General features: G+C 45.3%; 2 protein-coding genes across 5 annotated transcripts in view; one reads left to right on the top strand and one right to left on the bottom strand.

Annotated features, from left to right (window-relative positions):
- Nucleotides 1-25,631, bottom strand: part of LOC105691421 — a 31,631-nt gene extending 6,000 nt beyond the window's left edge. Inside the window, exons 1-4 of the mRNA XM_012409883.3 lie at nucleotides 21,934-25,631; nucleotides 20,364-20,507; nucleotides 16,141-16,318; nucleotides 800-1,011 (exon numbers count right to left, since the gene is read on the bottom strand). Coding sequence (XP_012265306.2) covers nucleotides 800-1,011; nucleotides 16,141-16,318; nucleotides 20,364-20,507; nucleotides 21,934-22,978 — 1,579 coding nt within the window. The 5' untranslated portion in view covers nucleotides 22,979-25,631. The remainder of the gene's footprint in view (nucleotides 1-799; nucleotides 1,012-16,140; nucleotides 16,319-20,363; nucleotides 20,508-21,933) is intronic.
- Nucleotides 4,753-9,889, top strand: LOC125499772. 4 transcript variants are annotated; one of them, XR_007276752.1, is made up of 4 exons: nucleotides 4,753-4,767; nucleotides 5,526-5,958; nucleotides 7,967-8,123; nucleotides 9,215-9,889. XR_007276752.1 is itself a non-coding variant. In XM_048649189.1 (3 exons), exons 1-3 carry the CDS (start codon nucleotides 6,958-6,960, stop codon nucleotides 9,430-9,432), a joined length of 381 nt encoding a protein of 126 aa, XP_048505146.1. In that variant the 5' UTR covers nucleotides 6,943-6,957; the 3' UTR covers nucleotides 9,433-9,889. The 4 variants fall into 4 exon arrangements, 2 of the variants coding, with proteins under 2 accessions (XP_048505146.1, XP_048505145.1); XR_007276753.1 differs by lacking the exon at nucleotides 5,526-5,958; XM_048649189.1 differs by lacking the exons at nucleotides 4,753-4,767; nucleotides 5,526-5,958 and adding an exon at nucleotides 6,943-6,963.

The following is a 25,631-nucleotide window of genomic DNA, read 5'->3' as shown; positions in this document are numbered from 1 at the left end:
CCTATACGATTCGATCATTGCGAGGTTCAAATTACAAGGAAATTATTCTGTTTGGTATTGTATAACGATTGTGTTTGTGTCGATACGATAAAGGAGTAGAACAGAGAATACAGTTTGTGTATAGTGTAACAATAAGTCGAGAATACTAGGATGGCACGTCGTTCGCTCCGCGCAGGGTTGAAACTGTTAAATTAATAGAGCAATTAGAGAAATTGAAGCAATTAGATACGTCAGGCTAAAGTCGTACCTGCGTATATTATACCCGTAAGTAAACCTGTACACAGTATAATACATAAACTTTACATACACGGGTATCTATATACATATATACAAATAATTATACCTATAGGGCTATACATTTATGTACAAGCATCGTAAGCATATTATGTACAGCTAGCGTGTATCTGTATGTATACATACATGAAGCGGCACGCAGGCGCAAATTTTGGCTTCACGTCCATGAATATTAGAATATCGTATGTACAGGTATATAGCATGCATTCGATAGGTGCGCACACCGTGCATGTATAACGAGTATGTGGATACGCAGGTAACGAGCCTGATTCACGTAACGCGATAACGCAATTTATCACCGCAGCTCGTTCGCTAATGTGTTCGAGCACCTATGCGCGTTATACGTGCGGTGCTTTGATCATCCGACCTCCGTCGAAAATCACATCGTGCCTACACCGTTCGGAGATTTTTCAATTAACTTTTTATCACCGTCATCGTCGTCGTTATCGCGATTATTCGATATCAGCTATCGTGAATTGTGAATATTGCATGCTGTCATACTTACCCAAACTGGCGTCGTAAGTGTTCATGTACTCGCTGGTCATGAATTGCGATACGAGTGCGGTTTTTCCGACCCCAGAATCGCCGAGTAGTACGACCCGGTATTTCGGCACTTCTTCAACTTCGCTATCCGAGCTCTCGGCGGCTCCACCCTGAGCGCTGCAACACGAGCCGTCGAAGGGCGATCTCTCCCCGGATATGGAGACGTTGCTGTTCCTGCGGGATGGAGAGAGAAAGGAAGGGGGATGTTAAGTTTCGATTTTCATCGCTCAGAAGTTTATCTCGGATGTATAATAAACAATCGCAGGAAATCGAATCCCGAGCTTCATTTTGTTTAGCGTCTACCCGCCGAGACGAGACAATTTCCCAGGCTTATCCACGCCTCGGGGATCATTTGCATGCTGAATAAAAATTGGAAAAAATATAAGAATTCTAACGGGATACGAAACCTCCACACATTTTAACTTTATCTCTGACAAAAATTAATCACGGCGATACGTGCGTCGGTATCGCTACCTGACCTTTTTTTTTTTTGTTTTGTTTTTTTTTTTTTTTTATCGGAGATTGAACTCGCTCCGATATACCGATAACGAAATAAATCAATTAAGGGCTCGAAAACCGAAAGGGCGCGTTAATCGACAAAAATTCAGTTTTGGTAAATCCCAATCTCGCTTTTTAGGTCTTTCATATCGTGATCTATTGAAAAAAAAGAATGAATGAATCTTGATCGTCGATAGATCCCGTTTATGATTTTCCGACACCCTCCTTATACGCGAAACGTGATAATCTTCGTCATTTTTTAGACGCAGGGGGTGGATCGCGCCCGGTAGTTTGACGCAGGTGACACCCCGCGTGTAATCCACTTTAGCTTTCTGCACGTGTTCAACACCCGTTACCTACACGCGTAACGCGACGACATGACACCCGGTGTGTGAAAAAAAAGGTGCTCGAACGTTTTCGCCCCTCGTGATCAAAGTAGGCGGGCCAAGGGTTCGATTGCTCGATGTAAATATCGCTGCTCTCTCTTCCGGTCGGTCTTCCGGACCCCGAGGGGCTGGATTGTTATTTTCCACCCGATTCCACGCGCCTCGCCTCGCCTCGCTCATCGTTTGATGTACACCATCTAGCAGCTCTCGTTCACTTTTTCCGCGCAATTGAATCGCGATTTCGCATCGGAAAATATAAATATGAAAACGACGCGCATGCACGTACGTAGGTACGTACGTACGTACGTCTATCTACCGTACATTTAATCACTTCGATACGTCTCTGCGCGACATGAAACTTTTACAAATCCTACGATGAATCGAGGTTCAATTCATTGATTTCAACGCGATTTCAAACAACGGTGCTTGATAAACTCGAAATTCTATCGCAGTCGAGATTTCAATTACGAGAATTTCCTGGTAGCTCGACGGAGCGACTCCGTGCCATTTTGTTTTATTGTATCAGATTCTTTTCGAAGGAGTGCCTTTTCAGCTTTCAGCATAGAATATTTTATTGAATCGGCGAAAGCTCTCGAGACGATTTTAAAGTCCTTCGATCCGCTCATATTTTTCCATCGCATTACGGAGCTTCGATGTTACGAGAATGGAAAAAACTGAATATCATAATACTCGAACACCGCGCGACTCGCCAGAGTAAATTGACGATAACTGGGAAGTTGTACCGCGGCGACAAAGGTGCGTTCTCCAAAGTCGGGAGTTAGCTTGCTTGCGGCGGAGTTAACGGCTCGTACGCAACTCCAAAGTTCAAAGAGGGCAAAACCGGGGTTTGCTACGAGATGGACCGAAAACCGGCCCAACTCGCTTCTGTTCAACGTCAAACTTTGACGTTTGAACCAAAGTTGAACGGCGCAAACTATGCCGACATCGGAGACAACGCCTTAGTCGTCGACGGGCTCAATTTAATTACAACAACGTCGCTCGAGCAACAAATATTCCGTAGCGTTATTATATACCTTCTCCTCATTACACGTGTCATCTGAAACTACCTGTCTATTTTACGTCGCATACGGAATATCTTTTTCCCTAATCCTCAGTAAAGATTTACGACAGGTAAGATACGAACAATTATTATTCGTTTTCGCGCGACCCCGAGTCGACGTACGAGTGTACGTATTATATGAGGTTTATATGGAATAGATTCTATAAGGTAAACTGGGTTCAAGGTGCGATGGTTTAGGGGTTTAAAAGCTCAAAGATTTAAAGGCTTAGAGATCTTAAGGGCTCAAAAGCTCACAGAGTACGTCCGGCCGGCGCGTCACTGAAATTTTACTTTCTCATCAAATGATATCCGCCGAGTTCCAATTCTAATTTCCACTCGTTCGAACAGCGACGAAGAAATCCGCGCGATCGGAGACACGCCAGCGCCGGACCCCGATCGACCCTCGAAAGGGCAAAATTATACACGTCAAGCCATTAACGACTGATTATTAATTTTCAACTCTCCACGCAATTAGGCAAATTATAAATTCCAATACGTACGCACACATATTTGCGTACGTGAGAGTTTCCGGTAATACAATATTCACGGCGTGTACAAACAGGTACGTAACATCGAGTTCCCGACGGTAAAAAAAAACTATGATATGCGGAGCGCACGATCCTTCGCCTAATTCCTCGCGGATCCAGGGATCTCCGCAATTGTCGGTCTTCTAATAGAAAAGGGTCTGAAGGCGAGGTTATTTCCGGTCTATAGTCCTCGTTCGCTCCGTATCTCATGAATTTCCGAAGTGCACGTCTGCGGTATTATCGGATGTAGAGAGAAAAAGAACGGATGGGAATATGAAATGATTTTGCAGATCTTACGAGGAATATTTTTTTCTCAGCAGTAAACGAGTACAATAGTTGGGGAAAGTAAATACTGGCGATAAATACCCCTCCCCCCCTAAAATTGAAGCAAACTGAGAGCCGTAAAGATAATTATCTTCTCCGAGGCAAACTCGTCGTCATCTCCGTCGTCGTCACGCTATGCTCGGTTCAATGGGGTTGAGTTTACGAAGTGAGTCGTGGGCCCGAGGGCACGTCGTTCGGCGTTTTTTTTTTTTTTTTTTTTTTCTTTTATCATTATTGTTATTAGTCGACGCTTTACGCCCCCTAAAGGGCCCCTCGCGAAAGCCCCGTTTTATGGAACTTTGCCCCCGCAACACGTACGTACGGACATACTTATACGCCTGCTTTCACGTCTAGTTATACAGACACATTTACTCGCACACATCGAAATCTCTCCGCAGCGCGGTTTCCAAGATCTTGAACTTTCTGAGCCTGGCGCCGTACGCGGAGGGTGAAATCGCTCCGAGGATGGGAAAGGGAGAGGCAAACCTGCAGATAACTGCAACCCCAAGAGACCCGAAACCAACTCCGTAGGGACTCGCTATGAACAGCCTAGCGAAAGTTTCCCGCTGCAAATCCGGTCTTCCTCTAACAACGACCTATTAATTAACGACCGAGAGGAAACGCCGGAGACTACAGAGATTTAGCGAGGGAGATCAGTCGAGTTTCAACTCTGATCATTCGATACGCGTCGGAGAAACGAAAAAAAAAAAAAAAAAAGAAAGAAAGCTCTGAAACATCCGTCGAGAAAGAAACCCGGTGAAAAAAGTTCATCGATTCATCGGATTGGTTTATTTTTCGTCGCGATTTTGTCGAGAAATAATTAGCTAATCTACTGCTCTTCGTATTTATGTCGGATATAATACGGGAGTCTATAGAATACACGCTCCGACTAGAAAAGCACACAGAGAGAACAGCAAAATTTACGAGGGTTTTACGAGTCGGTATCTGGAGACGATCCAACTTTAAATATAAACCGGATAATACGAAGAGAATAGCTAGCGGAGACCGTGAAAGCTTCTGCCGCACGCGTCTGCTCGCCCTGAAATACCAGACGAGAGATTTTCCCAGACATTTTCCACCCGCGGTACGCGGTACGCGTCCAACGATTTGCACCGTGTAAATTTGCATCACGTTGGTATGTGGAATTACGTGCAACTCCGACCCGACGAATATTTACCGTATTTCTTTCTTCGTCAAATTTGAACCCTCAAAGTCGCGCGCAGAAGAAAAAAAAAAGAAAAAAACCAAGAGGAACATGAAAATTTATCGAAAATAATAAGGCGAGGGGTACCCCCGGACGGCTCGAAAGATTGATGCTCTCATTTCGACGCGTTTGACTTTGTCAATTTATGTTATACTTTGACGGGATTACAAGCGTGGTATACGTTTCCCAACGTCACAACAGAGTATGAAAATTTATCGAGCTTTGCGGTAGAGAGAGAGAGAGAGAGAGAGAGAAGATATTCAAAGTTTTCAGAAAATCAAAGGGTGTAAATCCGTTGCCGCTGGTACTTTGACCAATGGCAAATATTGGAACACGGTTGAACCGCGGGTCTGACCGCAGCTCGCAACTTGAGCTGAAGAGAGCGGTAAGACCGCAGATTTTTCGCCCGAGTACGGGAACTTGAATAACTTCAGCTCAGGTCTGCCGCGAACGCTTCTAAATGAGCTTACGCAAAATATTCGTCCAATTTGCTTTCCCCGTAGTTTACGAAATCTTCTTTCTCCTTTTTTACCTTTTTCATTTTTTTCGTAACGAACGCAGGTTACCTCAGTAGTTTGAAAAATGAAAGATGGTACGAAATGCCCGTGTCATCTTACGATTGCGTCACGAATTTATCTATAGGCACAGCTGTGCGGTACAGTTTGATAATAAAAGTGTACGTGTTACAGGTGTGGAATTATCGAGTGAATACGTTAAGAAAACGGCATGGGAATCTTCCCTCGCCCTAACAAACGATAAATTTTTCCATCTCCCTACAGACGTCGTGTAATGCGCGAATGCACGGCATCGAAAACGAGGTAGGAACGTTTCTTGGTGAACGTTTACAAACATGGGCAGAATTTTTTCCGCGCGATAGGCCCGGGTCCAAAGATGAATGAGACGAAGGTTTCGGGAGGGAACTTTTCGTCGGCAAAGCTCGTAATAATTTCCATATCACGACTAGATATGGAAAACGAAAGAGAACGCGGAAGGAGAAAAAAAAAAACAATTCTTTTCGGAGGAATACATTTTTCCTTCAACGCGACACCAGATATAGCGCGATCCTCTAACGACTGACGAACGACGACGAGCCAAAAAGTGGCGAAAAATAAATTCAGATTGGTAAGATAAACTTTTCAAGTACTCCCAAAGTATCCTCACGTAGTTTCTATAGCGTAGTAGTAAAGGTTCGGCCATGGTCAGACAACGAAGATCTTAAGTAGTGGCGCGCGTGCTCCGGAGGAAAAGTAAAATAACTTTTCCACCTGTCGTCGAGTTTACCGGGAGGAACGGTAAAGAGCAAAAAGAAAGTTGTCGGACTGCATTATATTTGCAGAGTTCCTGCGGGAGCACACATAGCGGGATGCAGTAAGAATTTATCGATTTTATTTTTGTTCGGTTGGTTTTCCCTTTTTTTTTTTTTTTTCTCTTTGCCCCTATAACGTGACCAACCGACCAACCGCGACTTGAAAAGGAAAACTCGTAAAAAGTGAACAGAAATATTTCGCCATCGGTATAGGTGATTCAATGGTATAAAGTTTATCGATCTAGTTCTCGAGTGTATATGAGTTTAAAAGTGAGCGGCTAGAGTCGAGGGTTGAAGTGCTCCGCAAGGTCCGCCGTCAATTTATGCCCTCGAATTTCCAAGCGCGCGGAATTCCGTCGAGTGGCTCATATAATACCATATTTCGGTACGTAGAGAATGAATCGAACTCTCCAATTTGAATGGAGGAGAGAAAAGAGAGAACGAATGGCCGCGCGGTCAATACGCGACAGAAGAAAAAACAGGGGGACAAAGAAAATTATATCGCAATTTGTAATATCGAACAAGCTAGCTTTCCGACAGCGCTACCGGGGGGGATCGGAGGGAGTTTCTTTCTAATTCGTTCGTCACGTCACTCCGGAGTACCTCTACGATGCATGTACGGATATTTTTATTAAATCCCGTCATACCTTCGAGACGTTTCATGCGCTGACTTATTGGCGGTCTCGCCTCTCCCCGTCAAAGAGATACGTAAAAATGCTTTTTCCGTTTGAAAAGCATCACATCGGGTGTGGGTAGCCGGCAGTAGTCGGAAATCAAAGTTCTTGGAAAATTGTGCGTCACCAGTCGCGTTATTTATGATCGTAGGCAAATCTGTGTTGTTGGCTTTACCGTTTATTGTACACCTATGACACTACGTAACCGTTTACCTCCGCTCGTCTTTCGCCACGGTTCGCAAACCAACACCAACGGCGGCCATCGTCTCAATTCCATCTCACGAGTCTCCAATGTCAGAAACTTCATGGACCACCGCCAAGGTTCTATAATCGTATGGAATAGCGTGAAAAACGATTTAGCGAAACGTTTAAAGGACAATTTAACGTACGACCGTGTCGATAATTTTCACCAACTTTTGTACAACTCCTGCGATTTATCAAAAATGATGGTTTTTCTAGGGGTGGAAGTAGGTTTTCCGTTTTTATTTCATTCGCACGTTGAAGTGGATTTTAAAAGTTAATATACCTCATTTTTTTCCGAAGATTTTTTACAGTTTCAATCGCATGAAATTTCGTAACTTGAAAAAAAACGAATGCAGCTAGTTATTTCTTAAAATTTTGACATTGGACGTGTACAGCTGGTAGTTGGCGCGGATATTTTTGTTTACATCGCACGATGCAAAGAAAGAGAAAATACCAATGCCGCGGGCCATCTTATTTCTAGAGACTGCAATCTCATCGAGGTGACTCACTCGATAGAAACATCGCGTCATCCAGTCTCGGTGGATGATAGTTTCTGACATCATCTGCATATAAGTAATCCTCGACTATATAGAATAACGTAAATCTAGGTATAGGTAGAGCGTCAACCGCGATCTCTAGAAAATCGCAACGTCCGCGCTTCTATCGGAGCTTTACCGATAAAAATAAGGGGGATAAGGGAGTAGCGTTGACTCACCGGTCTTTAATGACCGGGTCGAGTCATAGCGAGTGACGAGTAGGATCGCCGCGTCAGTACGGAATCCGCGAAAAAGATTCCTCCTGCTTTTGGCGCACGGTCGAAACCGAGCCAACTTTTTTATTATTTCCCCCCACCGCGTTTAGCTCCGGTTTAGAATAACTCGAAGCTCGATTGTTCTCTGCACTCTAGTCCGCAGCATCACTCGGAAGATCAGCTCCAGTCCCGTTCGGAATAACTCATTCGGTCACCGGTCAGTCAACGGTCGATCACGCAGCCGCCCCTCAACACAGAAGACAAGGGAAGATCTCTCGGTATCGTCAACGTCGCAAAATGGAAATCGCAAAAGGTAAAGAATTTCACGGGGTCTTCACCCCCCGGGCGTATCTATATTCGAGGTGTTCGGGGCTGCCGAGAAATCGGGTGAAAATAACGCTCCGTTAACAAAGTGTCCGGAATAATGATCTCGTAGTCGTCGAAGTTTAAGGAACAACTTTGAAATTGTAAATTCTCGCGGTCGAAATTTTGGCAGGGCCTAATTCAATTCCATTCCCTACTCCAGTGCCGACGCGAAGGGTCGGGACAACCCTGCAGGTCCAAATTATCCATCACTCCGCGAATTAACACACGACACGGAAGGGATTGGCTTCTCCCATTGTGCGCGACGTTCTATTTCACTTTTCTAATTTTCTTATTTATCCTTCTACTGCACGTGGCGTGATCGTGTCTCGGGTCAGGCGTGTGTTTGGTGTGTGTTATGAAGTACACGGTATCGTTTCCGTTGGTGTGCGATCGCATCACGCGAAGTTCCGCAGGTGTTTCCACGGTGTTTGCGAGCAACGACGGAGCTATTCCTTAGCGGTTCTCCTTTGTGGTCACGTCACTCCCGGTCATTTGTCAGGACTTCGCCGGGGGGGGGGGGGTGTTTCTTCGACTCTTGCGCTCCCTTCGGGCGCTGCTACATCACGAGGTACAACAGACGCTGGCTGGTACCCACCCAGGCGCGTTTGAACCTACGGGGGAACGGAGCCCCGACCATCGATATCCGCGCACCTCGATGTGTTCGAATAACGACGACGATAATCCTCGCGGCGGATGCATTAGTCCTCCGTAGCGAACCTTGACACACTTGACCCGTTGCACGTTAGGCTTCCAGACGTTCGAAATTATTCGAAAGTTCGAAAGCAATGGTCGAGCGGCTGACGGACGGACGGGATATTCACGGGCTATTTAGAGAGTCGAGTATCAGCTGTTGTACGAGTTTTACTAGAACATTTCGAAGCGTGGATTCCGTGGACCGCGGTTGAAGCTTCACCTGGTCTCACTCGCAAACAAAGATTAGTCATATAATCCTTAGTGAAAAAACGATGATCAATATCCGTTTTCTAATTTAATTTCTGCCCAACTCGATTTCTGATTTTCATTTACTTTCCCTTGCAGTCGACGACAGTGCGTCCAGCCTGGTCCAGCAATCCTCGAACGTTTCGTCGGCGACGGTCCAGTCGCAGTCGGTGAGGACATCGAAGTCTGTCCAAAGCGTGCAGTCATCTTCGGTGGTGCAGTCTTCGTCGGTCGTGAAATCGGTGACGTCATCGAGCGTCCGTTCCCAGCGATCGGTCGAGGTTGAGGAATCCATCGAAATTAGCGAGGAGTCCTAGTAGTCGAAGAGAACGCGACGATGCGGCCGCGTGAATTCCAAAAATAAACGCAGCAGCTTCTTCGCTCAGTCCTCAAGAACAAAAAAAAAGTTGTACACGTGTTGTCTATTGAAATTCGGATACCTTTGGCTTTTCCGAGCCGCGACCAGAATGACCGACGACGAGCCGATCTGAGCGGAGCCAATTCCTCACCTACTTCCGACTCGTTTTTTTATCATTTCTTTGTTCTCCCTTATTCTGGATCCAAATTCCTTTTTCCCGTTTCCTTCCGCTCTGCATTCTCCATCTTGTTACGACGCCCTTCTCCCATTCTTCTCATTTTTTTTTTTTAGCGAATCTAACGATTTTCCACTTCTGGGACACGCTGACGTGTCCTCATTATTGAATAATTTCTTTACGTAATATTTAAGAATATTCGACTGAGTTCGATGTGTCAATAAAATTACTTCAAACATCCCGTCTCGTTTTTTTTTTTTTTTTTTTCGTTGAAATCCGTTGGAAGAAATGTACTTTTCCCGAATAATGTACGCGTTGTACGATATATCTGCGTGAATTAATAACGTGCGTTTAATCGCCGTTGGGCTTCCTAAAAATGATCAAAGGGCTTACTACTCGCAGGGATTATGTAAGATTTAACGCACAGCGAGACTCGTACCTCGCGAACAAAGTTGAATATAATCAACGTTAAAGGTGTACGACGTACGCACAAGGTACATACAGGCATGTGTTCCAATTTGCGCCGAGGTTTTAATACGACATTGAACTTTGAAGATACCTCCTCCTCACCCCTAATTTATTCGCGGAACGCGAATGCTACTTTGAAAATTCGTATGTAGAGAAATTAAGGGATAACTTTGTCGGCCTCCCGTAAAATCGTACCCCGTACGAATTTTGGCGAAACTGCCGAAGGAAAAGGTACGAGGGTAGGGCATGTTTGCTGCCCACACGCGTCAAGCTTTGAAGAGCGCTGCGAAAGTTCAGGGCCCTACAACGTTGTTTGTTGGTAAATTCTATCGGAAAAGCACTCGGAGAGACTGACGTCTCGAACATCTTCGTCCGCTCTTTCCAATGGTCGAAAATCGATCACACTTGTACAAACATGTACTCGCCAGGCGCACGTATTATAATTGACGCGTAAATATACCATTTGACGTATTGATACGAAGTTCGTAATACTGGTCGATCCCTCGCTGGTATTCAAAGTTCTTTTTTCATTGTTATTCCTTTTTTTTCGTTCAAATGACGTAGGCAGAGAAAAAGTGCAATTGTATCGAGGCATATCACATCGTCCCGATGTTACTGTTTCTCGCGTTTGAATGAAAATATCCGCCCCCGAAAGATGAGCGCGGGGTGACGACTGCGTAACGCGAAGGACAGCGACCAGTCGAGGATAGATCGTGTGCGCAGATATCGCGTGACAAATTATAACGGACATTTTAATGCTTTTTATACGAGATTTTCATTACCAGGCGAACGAAGAGATGAGATAATAATGCGATTTTTACATTTGTGCGAACAGGATTTGTTTACTTGCATTTTTTTTATTGGTTTAATTAAAAAATAGCGCGGAATACTTTGTTTTGGCTTTGTTTTTTTTGTTTTCAACGTATATTTTTCGTTTTTTTCATTTCCTATTTCATTTCCGCCACGCGAGACGCCACACGTTTCGTTTAATTGTGACAAGAATAATGAACCGTTCTGGTTCAGGATCCGCAGGATATAACGTAGCTCCAGAAACGCGTAGCGCGCTCCAAATCCAGCTGTGTAATTATTTTTCAATTTTTCAAATCGTTGCCTCGTCGGGCAACGGCTCCTCGGTTTATAATACCGACGCGAGCTTTTTTTATCCACCCGCGATACGTGTGTACGCGAATTTTTATTCCAACAGAAATGGGGCATAATTAATCCCTGTAGATTCAGGATGATCGTTTTTCATTATTTTCCTCTCTTTTTATTTCGAAAAAGGCTAATAATCTGATCGACTCGCTCTGTACAACGTGTAACAAGGAGAAACTGCCCGAATAATAATTATATCGGGGCTGAAACTTGCCCGCAATTCTCGTTGACTGAAGTATCCATTGTCCGAAACCCCTCGGAATATTCATATCGACTAATTGGATGAGGTTATGCATCGACGGGCTAACCACCGAAACTCCTGTTTTGAGGTATCAATTCCAAAGCTTTGAACTTCACACGGTGATGTAACCGAAATTTCATTTGAATCGGGCTGGTAGACGCGATGAAGAAAAAAAAAAAAAAATTGAAAACAATCGCGTTGTAATAAGGGCAGATACTCAACGGAAATAAAACTGAAAGTGGTTTTTTAATCGAAAATTCTTCTATCGAGAATGAAATATCGCGTCATTTTTGTTTTCTTCATTTTATCCCTCAGTCGCAGAGGTGAAATTTTTCAATTTTAGAATTTTATAGCTCGCTCATCGCTTCCTCTGCTCCATTTTTTCCCTCTGCCCCCTCGGAACACCAAAGACAGGAGATGCAGCTGTCAACGTAAAAAAAAAAAAAAAAAATTGTCTACGCAAGAAGACTTACTTTCGCTACGACGCTTTTAATCACCCTTTTTTTGCTAGCTCTCCTTGGACTTTTTTTTTTTTTTTTCTCTATTTACGATTACAATTAGAAACCCGCGCTGCTCGCTATTTTTCTTTTAGTCACAGTTTTTTTTTATTTTCCATCCCGTTGCTTCAACAACTGGTAACCCAGACTCGGATTTACAACTTTTCTAACCCGGGCTTAACTCGGTCCACCCCCGACGCCTTGAGAGAGAGCGATTCGCTCTCCCGGATTTAATCAAAAATTTAACATTCAAACCTTATACGGAGTCGAGGCTCGAGATATTTCATCCCGAAATTAACTAATTAAAATAGATCTTTTGGTTTTTCTAGCGCTTCATTTTCAGCCGAGCTTGAAGGGCTTTAAGGGCACGATATATACCTACGTGAGGTACGACGGAAGAAGAAGCACCACCTGTTTGAACTTTATCCTACGAAACGCGGATCTTTGTGCGGAGGATACGACCAGATGCGGACGAATTATTGGGCAAAGGGCAAAGAGCAAAAGAGGAGAAGGGGTCCATATCCCAGGTGCTCCGTTCTCGAGAGACGGTATTCAATAAACGTTTCATGAAAATATCCGTGTAAGCGACACGCGTGGCGCATCCCCCGAATATCTTCAAGGGTCATAGAGACATAGACAGTATGTAATAATAATGAATAAAATTTCAAATCCAAGTAGGGGGAAGTCCGGCATGTATCGGTCGCTAATTGGTTTAGATTTTCTAATTGTGAGATAGATGGCATTGATCAAACTTCTGCAAACAATACATGATACCGATGATAATACGGCGTTACCGGTACAAGGTACACGAGAATTAATTTGATCTGAAAAAAAAAACTTTCCCCCCCCCCAGTCTATATTTCAACCGGAAGTTGCTACAAGTCTCGCGAGTGCAAAGAAAGAAAAAAAAAAAGTGCCGGAAGAAGTCGAAGAGAAAAAAAAAGATGGAGAAAAGAAGAAATGAAAAATAACCGCGGGGAGGTGGATTAGACGTGTTTGTATAATATTTACGTAGATATAGGAAGTTTGAGAAATGGTTTTCAGCCCCTGGCAGCTCACCTGCGCCCACGATATTCGAGGAATTAAGATCACGTCCAGATTAGATCTTGTATCTCGATCTTACCGCACGCACTTTATACGCACGTAGATCACGAGGTTTTTTTTTTTCTTACGCCGCATAGCGAGTGGCCTAATGGTGTAGCGATTCGTTGAATGGCTTTTGGTTCATTACATTTTAAAAACTTTTCGCCCCCTAACGTACATTAACTTTCTTCTTTTTCATCTCCTCAATTTGCAACGTCGAATTCTACGTTTACACCTGGCGAGGTTGATTCCGTCTTAAAATCCTACAGACGTTTGAATGTGGAAGATTAATCGAGAATCAATCTCGCCATACGTATACATGTACCCCAATGTCCACATGGCCTGCACCTCGACAACGATACTCGAAAATATCGCCGTTGCTCCGAAGCTTTTCTAGGCCGAATATGCTATAGATACGATAAAGTTCGCGTAAAGTACACAATTAGTGGAACGGTTTGTTCAACGCTTATTAATAGAGTAAGCAAAAAACTATTAGAACGCTATAGATCCGCAACGAGTTATGAAATCAGATTTAATTTTCACTTTTCAAATTCTACCTCGTTGCAGAAACATGGCAGAGAGAGAGAGAGAGAGAGAAAGAGATAGAGAGAGAGAGAGAGAGAAAAACTCCCTCAGTTCTAACAGGGAAATTGATTTACCGTAATGTTTCCGCGCATGGTCGATTCTCCGACGCTTTCACGCGATTATCTCTGCAGAGAATCCCATTTTTCCTGCACTTGCTATAGAAGATTCTCTGAACAAAATTCTTCAACGGGAGGAAGTGAGAATTTTTTTTACGCATCCCGAATTCGGACTCATTTATTTTAACTGTAAAAAAAAAAAACTCCGATACATTTTTTCGACTGAAATATCACAAAGTAAAAAATTACAAGTAAAAACTGCAAATATCAATTTTGATGATCAGAAAGAAATTCACGAATTAGGTCATATTTAAACGTTCTGTCGCGAAAAAAAAAATTTGGCAAAAACCGGTCTCGCGGAATGAAATTCTCTGGGACGAAGTAAAAGAAGGTAGCAATGAAAAAGGAGAAACAAAAATTAAACCAAAGAACGCAGCCACTTCGGAAGGTATACATACAGCGTTGACGGATCGTTATTAATTAACCCATAGAATTACGAAGGCAATTTCGGTCGTGTAATTTTTTCGGAGACGGGTCGGTATATGAAGCGTACACTGTAGGGACACCGCGAAACCGTACATAGACCAGCGCGTATTTTCTCATTTTATATACCCCGATAATTGGCCCCTTTTTTTCGCGTTGCTCTTCGCTCTCTCGTTTCGTCCCTTATTCAATTTACATAGGTAATCGATTTCCCTTTTTCGATTGATATTTTCACCAAATCACCAAATGAAAATTGAATGAATCGTGTACAGTTGTATAGGTGAGGACGATGTACGGAATTAAGGCAATACCTCCATCGAAGCGGTATCAATCGAGAAATATTCGTTTTCCACGTTATTTCGAAGATCCTTGTACGGGTTCAACCGCAAAGCCAATCATCCGATTATTGGAGTAATTCCATCGCGGGTTGATCACGTTGTGAGCTACCGTGCAGCCGGAGTGGTGAATGACCTAACCCTCTATAATAATAACTCTGTTCAAATAAGCTTCCCAAATTAATTCGCCGTAGTACATCATATAATCCGAATAATATGGGATAAAAAATTATCCAACTACCTACAGGACCTGCAATCTCGTTTCTGATTACATTTTCCGCTTTTCTTTCTTTTTCTTTTTTTCTTTTTCTTTTTTTTTTTAACTTCAGTCCCTTTCTAACGCACGAGGGCGAAAACTTTCCGTTCGCTATGGTAAAATGCATCTTGCCCATTGAAGTTTCATAATTTTCTTTTTTTTTTTTTTTCTTTTGTTAATCCTACCGCGCACGGGTATGCCTGTATCGTATACATCTTGTAAATTCGGGTGGATGCTACAATGCGGCGACCTGCCGAACCCGTACCATCGGCATTGTTCGGTAATGGGTACACGTTTCTTCACTCACAGTCGGGTCAAAATTGAAACGAATATTTCAACAGCGCGGTAGATCCGTTCTCCTTCCGAGGAGTGAAAAAACTCAAAAAAAAAAAAAAAAAAAAATCCTCGAAACCAACCCGGAACATAATCGAACCAACGAAATTCGATATCGAGTTTCGCCGGATGTAAGTTTTCCTTCTCTTTATTACAGTATACAACGATTAAAGTTTCTTCTTACCTCGGTGAAAAGTTTTTCCGTGATTTTTGATTCAAAAGTTTGCGAGAGCTTCCTCTTTCGTAAATACGTTATCGGTTATTCAATGACTGCTGGGTCCTCTTGTCTTCCGCAAGAGTGGAGGTAAGGCATGTTCGCATCGAATGGAGATCCGGGGATGAAACTCGAGTCTGTCGCATACGCGCGAGAGATCAGGGGATTCGAAGTCGTAAAAAATATGGCAACGGCAGGGATCAAAGAGGGAAAAGTTGGAGGGTCGGACCCACCGACGGCTGACAGTTTTGTTCCTCCGACTACCAGGCTATACTCCTTACTTCTGATGTGTACTTTGGCTTACTTCCGAGACCGCGGGGAGGAAAAGAAAGGCCGCGGCGCGGCGCGGCACGGGCGCGGGTCTTGCGACTTAACTCTCTACGTCAATATTTACGTAAGCCTAGCGACCTGAACGTGGGTACTCTTCTCCCGATTCCTTGATCCACGTGTCGTCTGCCTTGAAATCAACTGGCTAGGTATACCTATGTATTCGCGCATAAGTCACACACGCCCGAAATCCACCCCTCCGTTCTATTCCAGCGAAGTCGACGACGACGCACGGCTGCTCCTCCTCACTTCGCATGGGAGAGTGAAAAACACGACAAATGGGATTTCCCGTACGATGCCTTTTTTTTTTTCAGATTTTCCGAGAAAAACCCAAAGCTGAAATTTTCAGGACGAGACTCGATGGAATTAAATAATAAAGTCCACGATATCGACGCCGCGGACTGTGCACGCATGTCGAGGGCGGAATAAGAGATAATTATATATATATAATAAGTGACTGACCTGCTGCTGTTTACGGAGGTGTTGCTGCGGCTCCGCCTCGAGATAATGGAGTCCCCTCGATTGACCACCCCTTTGTGGGTGATGCTGAACGCCCGCAGTCTGTAGAGGTCGTCGCAAGCTCTCGGGTTGTACGCTTTTTCCGGTAAACTGTGGACCCTCGGACGAACGTGGTCAGGTACTGGAATTAAAGATGATAGCGAAAGTAGTTCACCCAGCAGGACGACCGCTCGCATCGCCACCGTAACCCTCGAACGAACCGCCGTAACTCCTTTATTTTTTATCGCATACCGTAAATCGCCGAACACCTGGAGCGACATTTTATTTACACCCCGCGCGAAGCGCGTCGGCAGATTTTCGTTTGTTCCCGACGCGTGAAAATGAAAAAAAAAAACGAAAAAGCGAAAAAGCGAAAGTCAAAAAGCACATCGACCTCTCGGGTTCACTTATTTTTTTAACGTGCCCCGAACGAATGATACAGACAAATACATGTTTATCGATAGGTGAGAAGTCGATTGAATTTCCATTAGCTGTTCGATAGCGGGGTAGGTGTATACGGGTAGGTAAGGGTGTGTTTTTTCTGGACGAGAAACCGTTGGGTGGTTTTCCTTTCTCGTTTCTTTTTTTTTTTTTTTTTCTCCCGAAGGTCCGATAGCGACTTCGACTTTTTTGCGACCGAGGTGCCACGTCCGTAGAGATACTTCAAGTTTCATTTGGTATACCCGTACCCTATAGTACAATGCGTCTTTCTACGTCCAACGAGACGAGTAAAAAAAAAGTAAGAATAATAATTTCCTTAACGAGAGTTTCTCGTCATTTTGCGGGCGAGGCTGGAGGCTTGCAAAATTGGACGGTGACGTGATTACGAACTCGAGTACATTAATAAAATAACATGAAACGTATCGTAGCTGCCAGATGTCCTCCCCGCTCGCCGAGGCTCGACCCGTAGTCTTTTCAATTTTTTTTTTTTTTCTTCTCCTCTTTTTCTCTTCTCTTCTTTTTTCTTACATCGGAACTCGTTTACCAACTTTCGCAAATCTTATTACCCAACGTTTTTTTCCTTTTTCTTTATTTTTTCTTTTTTTTTTCTTCTGCTTCTAAGCGTAAGAAGACAGGAAGCTACTCGGAAAAAGGCTTGCTGCAATCCGTCTGAGGGTCTAAAACAATAAGCCTAATTCGTTTATAAGGTTTTATACAGAGATTTTCGGACTATAAGAATTTCGATCCTCGCCTAGAAGAATCGGAACGCGTCGCGGATAAATAAGAAACAAATCCCTTTTGAGCCTCGAAAATTTGTACGCAATTTTTTCGCCCCATTTTCTTTTGTTTTGAGCCATCTTCAACGCTTAGAAATCACTGAAAAATATTTCGGTGAAAATTCTAAAATTCAAACTTCACTCGCAACCGGGGTTTGTGCCGACATCCTCTGATGTTTTACTACTTCGGAAATTGAATTTTATTTCGTAACCCTATCGGGCCGGAAAATTGGCCGGTGCAATAATGGAAAAAAGGTCCCCAATTTGAAGCGAAGATCATTTATTTATTTTTTCTTTCATACCGCTCTTTCGGAGGAGCTAAAGAAGTTAAAAGCAATCAGAGCGAAAATGGAGTATTCGCATCGTGCGGCGAATTGAATGGCGTTGAAAGACGATCGTTGATTTCGTGCGAGATTTAAATAATTACCCGGCGAAGTTGGTCGACGAAGAGAGTGGAACAAAAGAATTTCGCTCGCGCGTAGCGGCTCGTCGCGATATCTCGTACGAAAATTTTCGCGACAAATAATTAAGTAGACTACTGGGGGTGGGTGGGGGGGGGGGGGGGCGAGTATCGCAAAACGGCATCTGACGAAGGTCGCGTGTCTTCGTATCTGTAGGTGCACATGTACCTATTACGGCGGGTATTCAGGAAGCCAAGTGAGAAAATGAGGAAGTGACTCTGGGCGTCTACGGGGCGAACCCTTTTCCGAAGAAAGGAGATGAATTGAATTCGGTATCCGGGATGATATCAGCGGGGGGGTAGTGCGAGTGCGAAAGTTTCGGGTTCGGGCACACGAGGCAATTTATCAAAATTAAACAATTTTCGCCAAATGAATTTCAAAAGTTCATTTCACCGGTATACGGTATACTCCGCCCAAATGAGCGAGCGATATCAGCCACCCGCATCGTATTGTACATACGAAATCGATTATCCGGCGAGATATCATCGCCGCCCAGAGCGGTTATTTCGACGCGGGAGAGCCAGCGTTGATAAACAAAAGGTAGAACGAGCGATACGTAGCGACTGAATTATGCCCGGGGAGTAACCGCGGTATTCCGTGTTTTCGATTAAAAAAATTCGTCTTCAATTCCCTCGGGTTTCCAGACGCAGCGTCAGCATCTCGCGGTACGCCTACGTCGGGCTAGCTCCACTGTGGTTAATCTCGGGATCTAGTTAAACCGTTGCTCTAGCGGAATGATATTAAACCGCTTAATTACATCTCGGCGTATCGTCGCCAGCCAACGAGCCAAAGTACGCTGGAATTTATTAATCCGCGTACACGACGGACGCCATAATTATAATGTGTTCCTTTTCTTTCACTTGTACGTATAATCGCTTCCTGAAACGAGGTGCGATACGGACGAAATATGCGAAGAAAAGGAGAACGAGAGCGAGAACCGAACGCTTCGCGGTCCAAAGACCGGACGTAAATCTCTGTCATCCGTTATTTCGCCGGGCCAACCCGCCTGGGAGATAAAATACCAACGTCTATACGTATACTTCCTACGGTAACACCTGCCCAGCTGCAGCGGGCTTCTCGAGGCTTTAGCTCGGGGAGCTTTTTCTCCGCGGGAGCAGCGGGATTGAAATTCAAATTGGAACGGAGCACTGACGACGGTATATCGATATTCCTATTGAAATTGTAACGAGCCGTGTGTTAGACTCGCCGATTTCAAAACCCTGCCAACTTCCCGATCCTCGGGGGTATTCCGGCCTGCAACCCGCGCAACGGCGCACTTTTTCCGCTGCAGGCTCTCTAATTTGCCCAATAACATTTCACCGCTTGGATTTTTTTTACGGAGATTCAGCCGACGGTGAGAAGCGAAGAGTTATCGTTACCGAGGGGGTGAAGTCACGAGTTTCGTTCGCGGTCGGACTGAATTTTTTCATACGACGTGTACGACGTGGGAATGTCTTCTTTAAAATCCTGATATTCTTCACTGGAACGACAACCGCGCGGGTTGCGGTGGCTCAAGATTTTTCAGGGAGCCAACCCTACCGGTAGCGATGAAAAAACGAAAGAATAGATTCCCCAAATTACTTTCCGTTCAGTTCATACATTCTTCCCTACCGCGATTTCGCGACTCGAGTGGGTAAAAAATTGCGAGTTTTTTTCTCCATACAAATTTCTCGTTCGCTACGTTTTATTTAAAAAACAGAACAATAAACGAATACGGGGGAGGGAGGGAAGAAAATACAGTCCAAAGAAAAACTCCGAGAGTTGCACGCTTGTACGCGAACGAATCTGTATACTGATGCTGAAACGTATAATGGATAATAGGAAAAGAAAAAAAAAAAAACGGGAAAAATTGAATAAAAAGAAAGTATAATCGAGTGACTCGCGGAGTAGGCGGAGTGTAATAATGTTTTTCCGGCGGATTGGTGCACGCTGAGGTTCAAAGAGCCAGAGGAGCCGCAGCAGACCTCCGATTGATTTGATAAAAGTCTGGAGCGTCTTTGACTGGCGCTGGAGAGTAGGAATAATGTAATAAGTATGAGAAGCGAGTCGGTGATTCCCCGTGTCTCTCGAAAATCCCGGTGAAATTGGAAACGAGAAATATCTATTATATAAATTTGTACATTACACGTACGAATGCTCCGAACTCGTGATAAGAACCTTCAATCCTTCCTCTTCGCTTTTCGTATATCCCGGGGGGCGTTCCGCGCCAGAGATCATCATATTGGTATCAATCGTGGAGAAAAATCTTCCAAGTTTTACGAAGCATCGCGGTAATTCGACCGTCGGCAAAGTTCAGTCGAGTATAAAAATGATATAAATACCTGCGTACGCGTACGTATACATATCCGTCATACGTATCGTTGCACGATGATCCTCTCTGTCCAGAGATAGGGAGAGAAAGAGAGAGAGAGAGAGACGAACAAAAAGAGAGAGAGAGAGAGAGAGAGGACGGAACTTTTCTTTTTTCCTCACATTTCTATTTACAGATTGCACGGAGTGGGGTGGCTACCTGGTAGTTCGAGAAAATTCGAGGTCCTCCGTTGCCGCCCACGTGGATGAGCGGTGAAATTGAGAGGTCCGACGTCCTCGTTGCTCAGGTTCGAGAGATTCGAAGCTTGGCTGTCCCTCGAGCCGCGTCGCGACGCCAGGTAGGCTAAAAAAATATTATGAAATTATTGTACGGATGGGGCCACGTGCCACCGATATTCGGGGGCCACTCGATCGATCATGTCGCCCGGTAATACCGATTTATTTATTTTCATCGGGACTCGCAAATCCACTTCAATATCGAGCAGATATCGACGAACGTTTATACGTTTCGTGTGCGCCGCGGATACGCGTGGTAGTATATATTTTAAATCGAGCGACAAACAAAAGTATACGAAATGATCGGGGTTGTCGAACAACCGACGTAGAAGATACGAATTGGAAACCCCCGTAACTCACTTAAATGGCGTTTCGGCGAAGCGATTTTCAATCACCCGCATTCAAAATATCCCCCCCCCCCCGTGTAGCCCGCTCTATTCGTGAGTGACGTGTCGGTACAGCGAACGTATTATAACGTTATGACGAGGGTTACGGGTGTTCACCGTACACCGTTGTATTGTACGGGAAATTCTGAACGTCACGTATCGCGTAGAGCTGCCGGTTTATAACCGAACATAATTTAGGAAAAGCGAGATATCGGTATATCTATTGCATCCTTTGGAAACGGTAGCGAGGGGAAACCTTGAACTTCATCAAACTTTCACATGTACGTAGGTACCGCGTCCTCAGCGAAAGGCGGCTCGCTAAAAGGAACTCCGTAGCCCCCGGGGCTCACGCGACTTCATTTTTTCCCTCCCTTATATTCTCCGAGAGTCTTGGCCTTTTTTTCTTTTTTTTCTTTTTTCACCCGCGGACGGTATATATCACCGTACACGGTAGACGCAGAAGAATTAGTAGGACGGCTGGGATGAAATTTTTTGCACCCCGCCGCTCTGTGGAATTACCTTAATACAAATCCTCGTACATATAATTACCGGCTTTCGAGGGTCCCACAATCCCGTACGCGGACAACTGAAAGCACCGGTAGCTACTGAAAGCCCCTTGGCGGACGCACGCGATTTTTCTTGCCCGTCTAGCGAGCGAAGCGCTTTTATTCGTGAAACGTTGCCGCGATTCACGATTTTGCTCACTGGAAATTCGACCCTCGAAATTTTGAAATATCCGCTGAAGTTATAAGGCGATCGATCGACGTGTCGGAATGATCGGAGGATCAGTTTTTTTTTTTTTTTTTCTTTCTAAATTCGTGCGATAATTTATAGGATCGTTTTGCGTGGATCAAAGTAGCGAAAAACGTTGCGCATCAAATTTTTCGCCGACGAATAAACGTAATCGAAAATCAGACGTCGTTCGGTATTAATTCTGATGGGATTACGGGGGATTAAAATTTCCTTTGATCATCGGGGCGAGAGGCGGCTTCGCCGAAAGAGCAACAGTTGGACTCGAACTTGGTGAGTTTCGTTTTCAATGTACATTATATCGCGAGCCGCCCTCCGCGCCCTCGAAATTCCCGAGCAGGAAGATTAAATTATTACCTAATCCCGCTTTCATCGAGCCGCGTCTTCGGGCGGTCGGACTGGACAAGAGCGTCACCTGCGTCTCGGCTTCCGTGAAATCGGTCAAGTCGCTGGTGGACCTCCTGGCCATGGTCTTCCCCGGTTTCGCCTCGACGAAATTCTCTTTACCCGCCAGACATCCTTGGCTGCGATTGAACTGCCCCGAGGTGAAGTTTCCGCCTCTCTTCGGGACGTCGTAGTCGAATTTAACGGCCTGTCCGAGACCCGGTGACCTCGGACTCTTCGCCCCGAACTCGGCGTTGTGCATCGGTTCCTTGGGACTCATTATCGGGCTCGGCCCGGTAGGAGCCACGATCGTGGGGGACATGGGACTCCGCGGACTTCTGGGACTCCGGGGACTCCTGGGACTCTTTGGTCCCAGACTGAAGCAGGAACTTTTCCGATGGTCGAACGGCTCGGGGCGTTTTTTCCCCTGTCCGATTACTTGACTCTTCGGGTGTGCCAAGCTCATGTGCTGATGTCCGGATTGCGGGGAGTTTCCGAAGCTCGGTGTGGCGTAGACGGGACTTTTCGGGGGGTACGAGAAGGTCTTGTTCAAGTTCTTACGGAGATTGCAGAACTGGAAGACGTTCGGGGGTGCGGGAAAACCCGGGGAGCTGAAAACGCTGCCGTCGCAACTCGGGCTTTTCGGGGTCCTGGGAGTCCTCGGGGTTCTGGGGGTCCTGGACCCGGTGCTGGGACTTTCGGGAAAGTAGTTCGTGTTCTCGGCTTCCCGACTACCCCGGTCTCCGGTCAACGCGGGGGAAAAGTCAAAGTTGGTCTTCGGAATTTCCACGTGGTATTTCGGCGGCAGTTCGAACGCTCTGGGTGTTCGACAAGATCTGGTCGGCGCCTTGTTCGCGTCCCCCGTCGCCGACTCGCCACTCGACTCGGAATACCTTTGGTTCGAATGGGGCGTCGGACTTTTTTGGGAACCCGCTGCCGGGCTTTGAGGTGGCGGCTGGGGTAAGTGCCGAATGCTTTTCGACGACTTGCCGTAAGAGTCCGGGCTATTGACCGCCATCTTGTTTGAACTTGCCCAAAAAAAATTTCGCCTTCTTTTCTCCCCGTTTCCTCCTTCGCCGCACGCCGCGTGCCTTTACACTCCGCTCGGTTTCGCCCCGGACGGGCTTCCCTCTAAGCCTTCGTTTTCCTCGTGTTCGAGGCGAGACGGATCGGGGCGAGACCCTTCGCGAGACTCGTTAAGCCTTTGTACTCCAATTAGAGTAAAATTTCGCCCCCGATCCGACGCCCCGACGGACGCATACGCGACAGGTGCGGATTTTTAAGGGCGTTGATGCGACGACGATGCCCCTCGATTTGGCGTTTATCGCTTCCAGCAACGGCAACGTAGACCTCGTCGGAGATACCTGCCCAACGCGTGCGTCCGGTCGTGTTGTAATATATGATAGGAATTCACCGTGGCAACTTTATCCTACGTACCCTACATTTCTCGCACTTTATAGCCTCTGCAATTATTCAATCGAGCGTTCATTTATTTATCTAGTTTCTAGAACCGCAGGGTGCATGAATCCCGCAGGAATGAATTGCAGTAACAACACCATATTGATATACGCACGCGATATTGATTGAGATTATGGCGGTTGTAGCGCGTTATTATTTTTACCCCGCGTTACATAATATTATTCAAAGCCGGTCGCTTTTCTAATTCAATCAATATCGTCGGAGGTATCGTTGCGATTTTCCGATATCTCGATATATCGGAATATTTTCGGCAATCGTCCCCGCGACACTTCGGTGCGGCGAAGCAAAAATCGGGGCTTGACCTCGAGGTGAGCTTGCATAAAGAGCCTCGTGCTCCCGAACACGGGCATCTCGCTCGACGTTCTCAACAATTGACCGCGGGCATCAGAAACATTACAGTTTGCCGACATTCGCTATCGTCATTCCAGAGTTCGAAGAGCCGATAAAATTTTACCTCCCGATGGAACCCGTCAACGATCGCGTTTGCGAAAAGTTCCTCGTCGAATATCTATCCCGCACATGAGACCTGTTGACGCTCGCAGATTTCGTGACCGCAGATCGTTCCGCAAAGTACCTCGACGAATTTATCGCTTCGCATACCGATATCAGCACACTCGCGTTCTACGAATACGTCGCTCGGCGTCGAACAATCGTCGAATTATTTTATTGCGTTAACAACGTCGTCCGTATATTTTCCGTCATTTAATTTCATCGCCGGCGCGAACTGCGACTTCGCTATCAATTGTACCATCTCCGCGTAATCTACGCATCGACCGATAAGGGTGTCGGGTAACCCTGGCCACCCTGACGGCGGACCGTACGCTACTGGCTCTCTACGATGGCTCTGGTTCCGCGACTCCTGCCACCGCTGCCGCTGCTGCCGCTGCTGCTGCTCCTCGGTCAGGCCCGGGACCACCACCTCCACCGCCACTTTCAACCCCAACCCTCGCTCCGACCCCCGACACCCCTACGCAGTCGTTTTGCCTCGAAGACGCGCGACGTCCCTCGCTCTACGGGATATAGACGCGAATAATATCATTATTTTAACACGACGTTTTACTTATACCGTCATCGTTCGGATCGACACCTTTGCACATCATTTGTACAAAGAGTGACAGCTGCTGTTTTTTTACACCGTTGGTCTTCATTTTTTTTTGCTCCGCGCTATTTAGATAAGAGCAGTAATTAACTCGGTATCAATCCACTCGATCGATACGATCGGTTCACTCGAGCGATCGATATCGCGTGATTCGCTACGTCGGATTTTATCAACGTTGAACAACATCGTTGTGACCCTAAGTCCTGGACCGTAACACTCCGATATCGATCGGTCGAATGTAATTTATGAAATTCGTCGTTTTGTTCGCGCGAAAAGAGCAGAGCACCGAAGGATAGCGATTGTACTTTTTCTTCTAGATCAGTCAACGTGATTCTGTACCAGAATCTTGAATCGAACCAATTAGCCATCTTTCAAATAAGATTCACCTCTGACATAAAATCGAGAAGTCGAATGACGGTAAATTTTTCTGCCAATGGTTTAAAACCGATTCGAATTCCGACGAATTTACCGTGCGCACCGTACGCCCGCTTTTAGTCGATATAATATTTGCGTATACGATGTGCACATAGTTATTTGAACCCGCATGTTTTCGGTGATCCAATTGCGTTATCGATTCGTTATGTCCATTGGCGTACGGAGCGTACGACCGCAGCGAGGTGCTTATTCGACACCACATTATGTGTAATCTTGCGTGTAACGAGGATATTTCTTGGATTACATGGAGAAAAGCGCGTAAAGGGAGACACCGGGGGGAACAAGTCTGAATTTTCAAACCTATACAAGGTTTTCACGGAAACTGATGGAAAACTACGAGTTCGTTTGGTGTTGGTCCTTTCGATTTCAAGCGAGGAGCTTGATTAATCCGTTGATCGGTACAAAATCTGATCATTGTCAAAATAAAAAAAAACAAATATACGTATATTGCCGAGGGATAACTTTTTAATATTTTTTCGATCCAGCCGAAATTCAGTCGTTGTATACCTCGTAGGACCAAGGTCAAGAAAATCCGAAAATACGCGCTCATTAATTTAAGCACGGTGTACCGAACTCCGGCAAATTAGTAAAGCTGTGTACAAAGTTTAAGCTTCTTGCTCGAGCAATTAGTCGAGGAAAATTTTTCTTCCTCCGTCGT

The sequence above is a fragment of the Athalia rosae genome, chromosome 2, assembly GCF_917208135.1.
Source record: "Athalia rosae chromosome 2, iyAthRosa1.1, whole genome shotgun sequence".
Taxonomy (NCBI): domain Eukaryota; kingdom Metazoa; phylum Arthropoda; class Insecta; order Hymenoptera; family Athaliidae; genus Athalia; species Athalia rosae.
Note: the sequence above shows the minus strand (reverse complement) of the source record. Positions and strands in the feature narration are given on the sequence as shown.

Excerpts from the sequence above, each read along its gene's own strand:
- LOC125499772 (XM_048649188.1), top strand. The coding sequence starts at position 7,108 with ATGTCAGAAACTTCATGGACCACCGCCAAG. Across the intron at positions 7,138-7,966 it reads CTTCATGGACCACCGCCAAG|TCCGCAGCATCACTCGGAAG; the intron begins GTTCTATAATCG and ends TCTGCACTCTAG. Across the intron at positions 8,124-9,214 it reads CAAAATGGAAATCGCAAAAG|TCGACGACAGTGCGTCCAGC; the intron begins GTAAAGAATTTC and ends TTTCCCTTGCAG.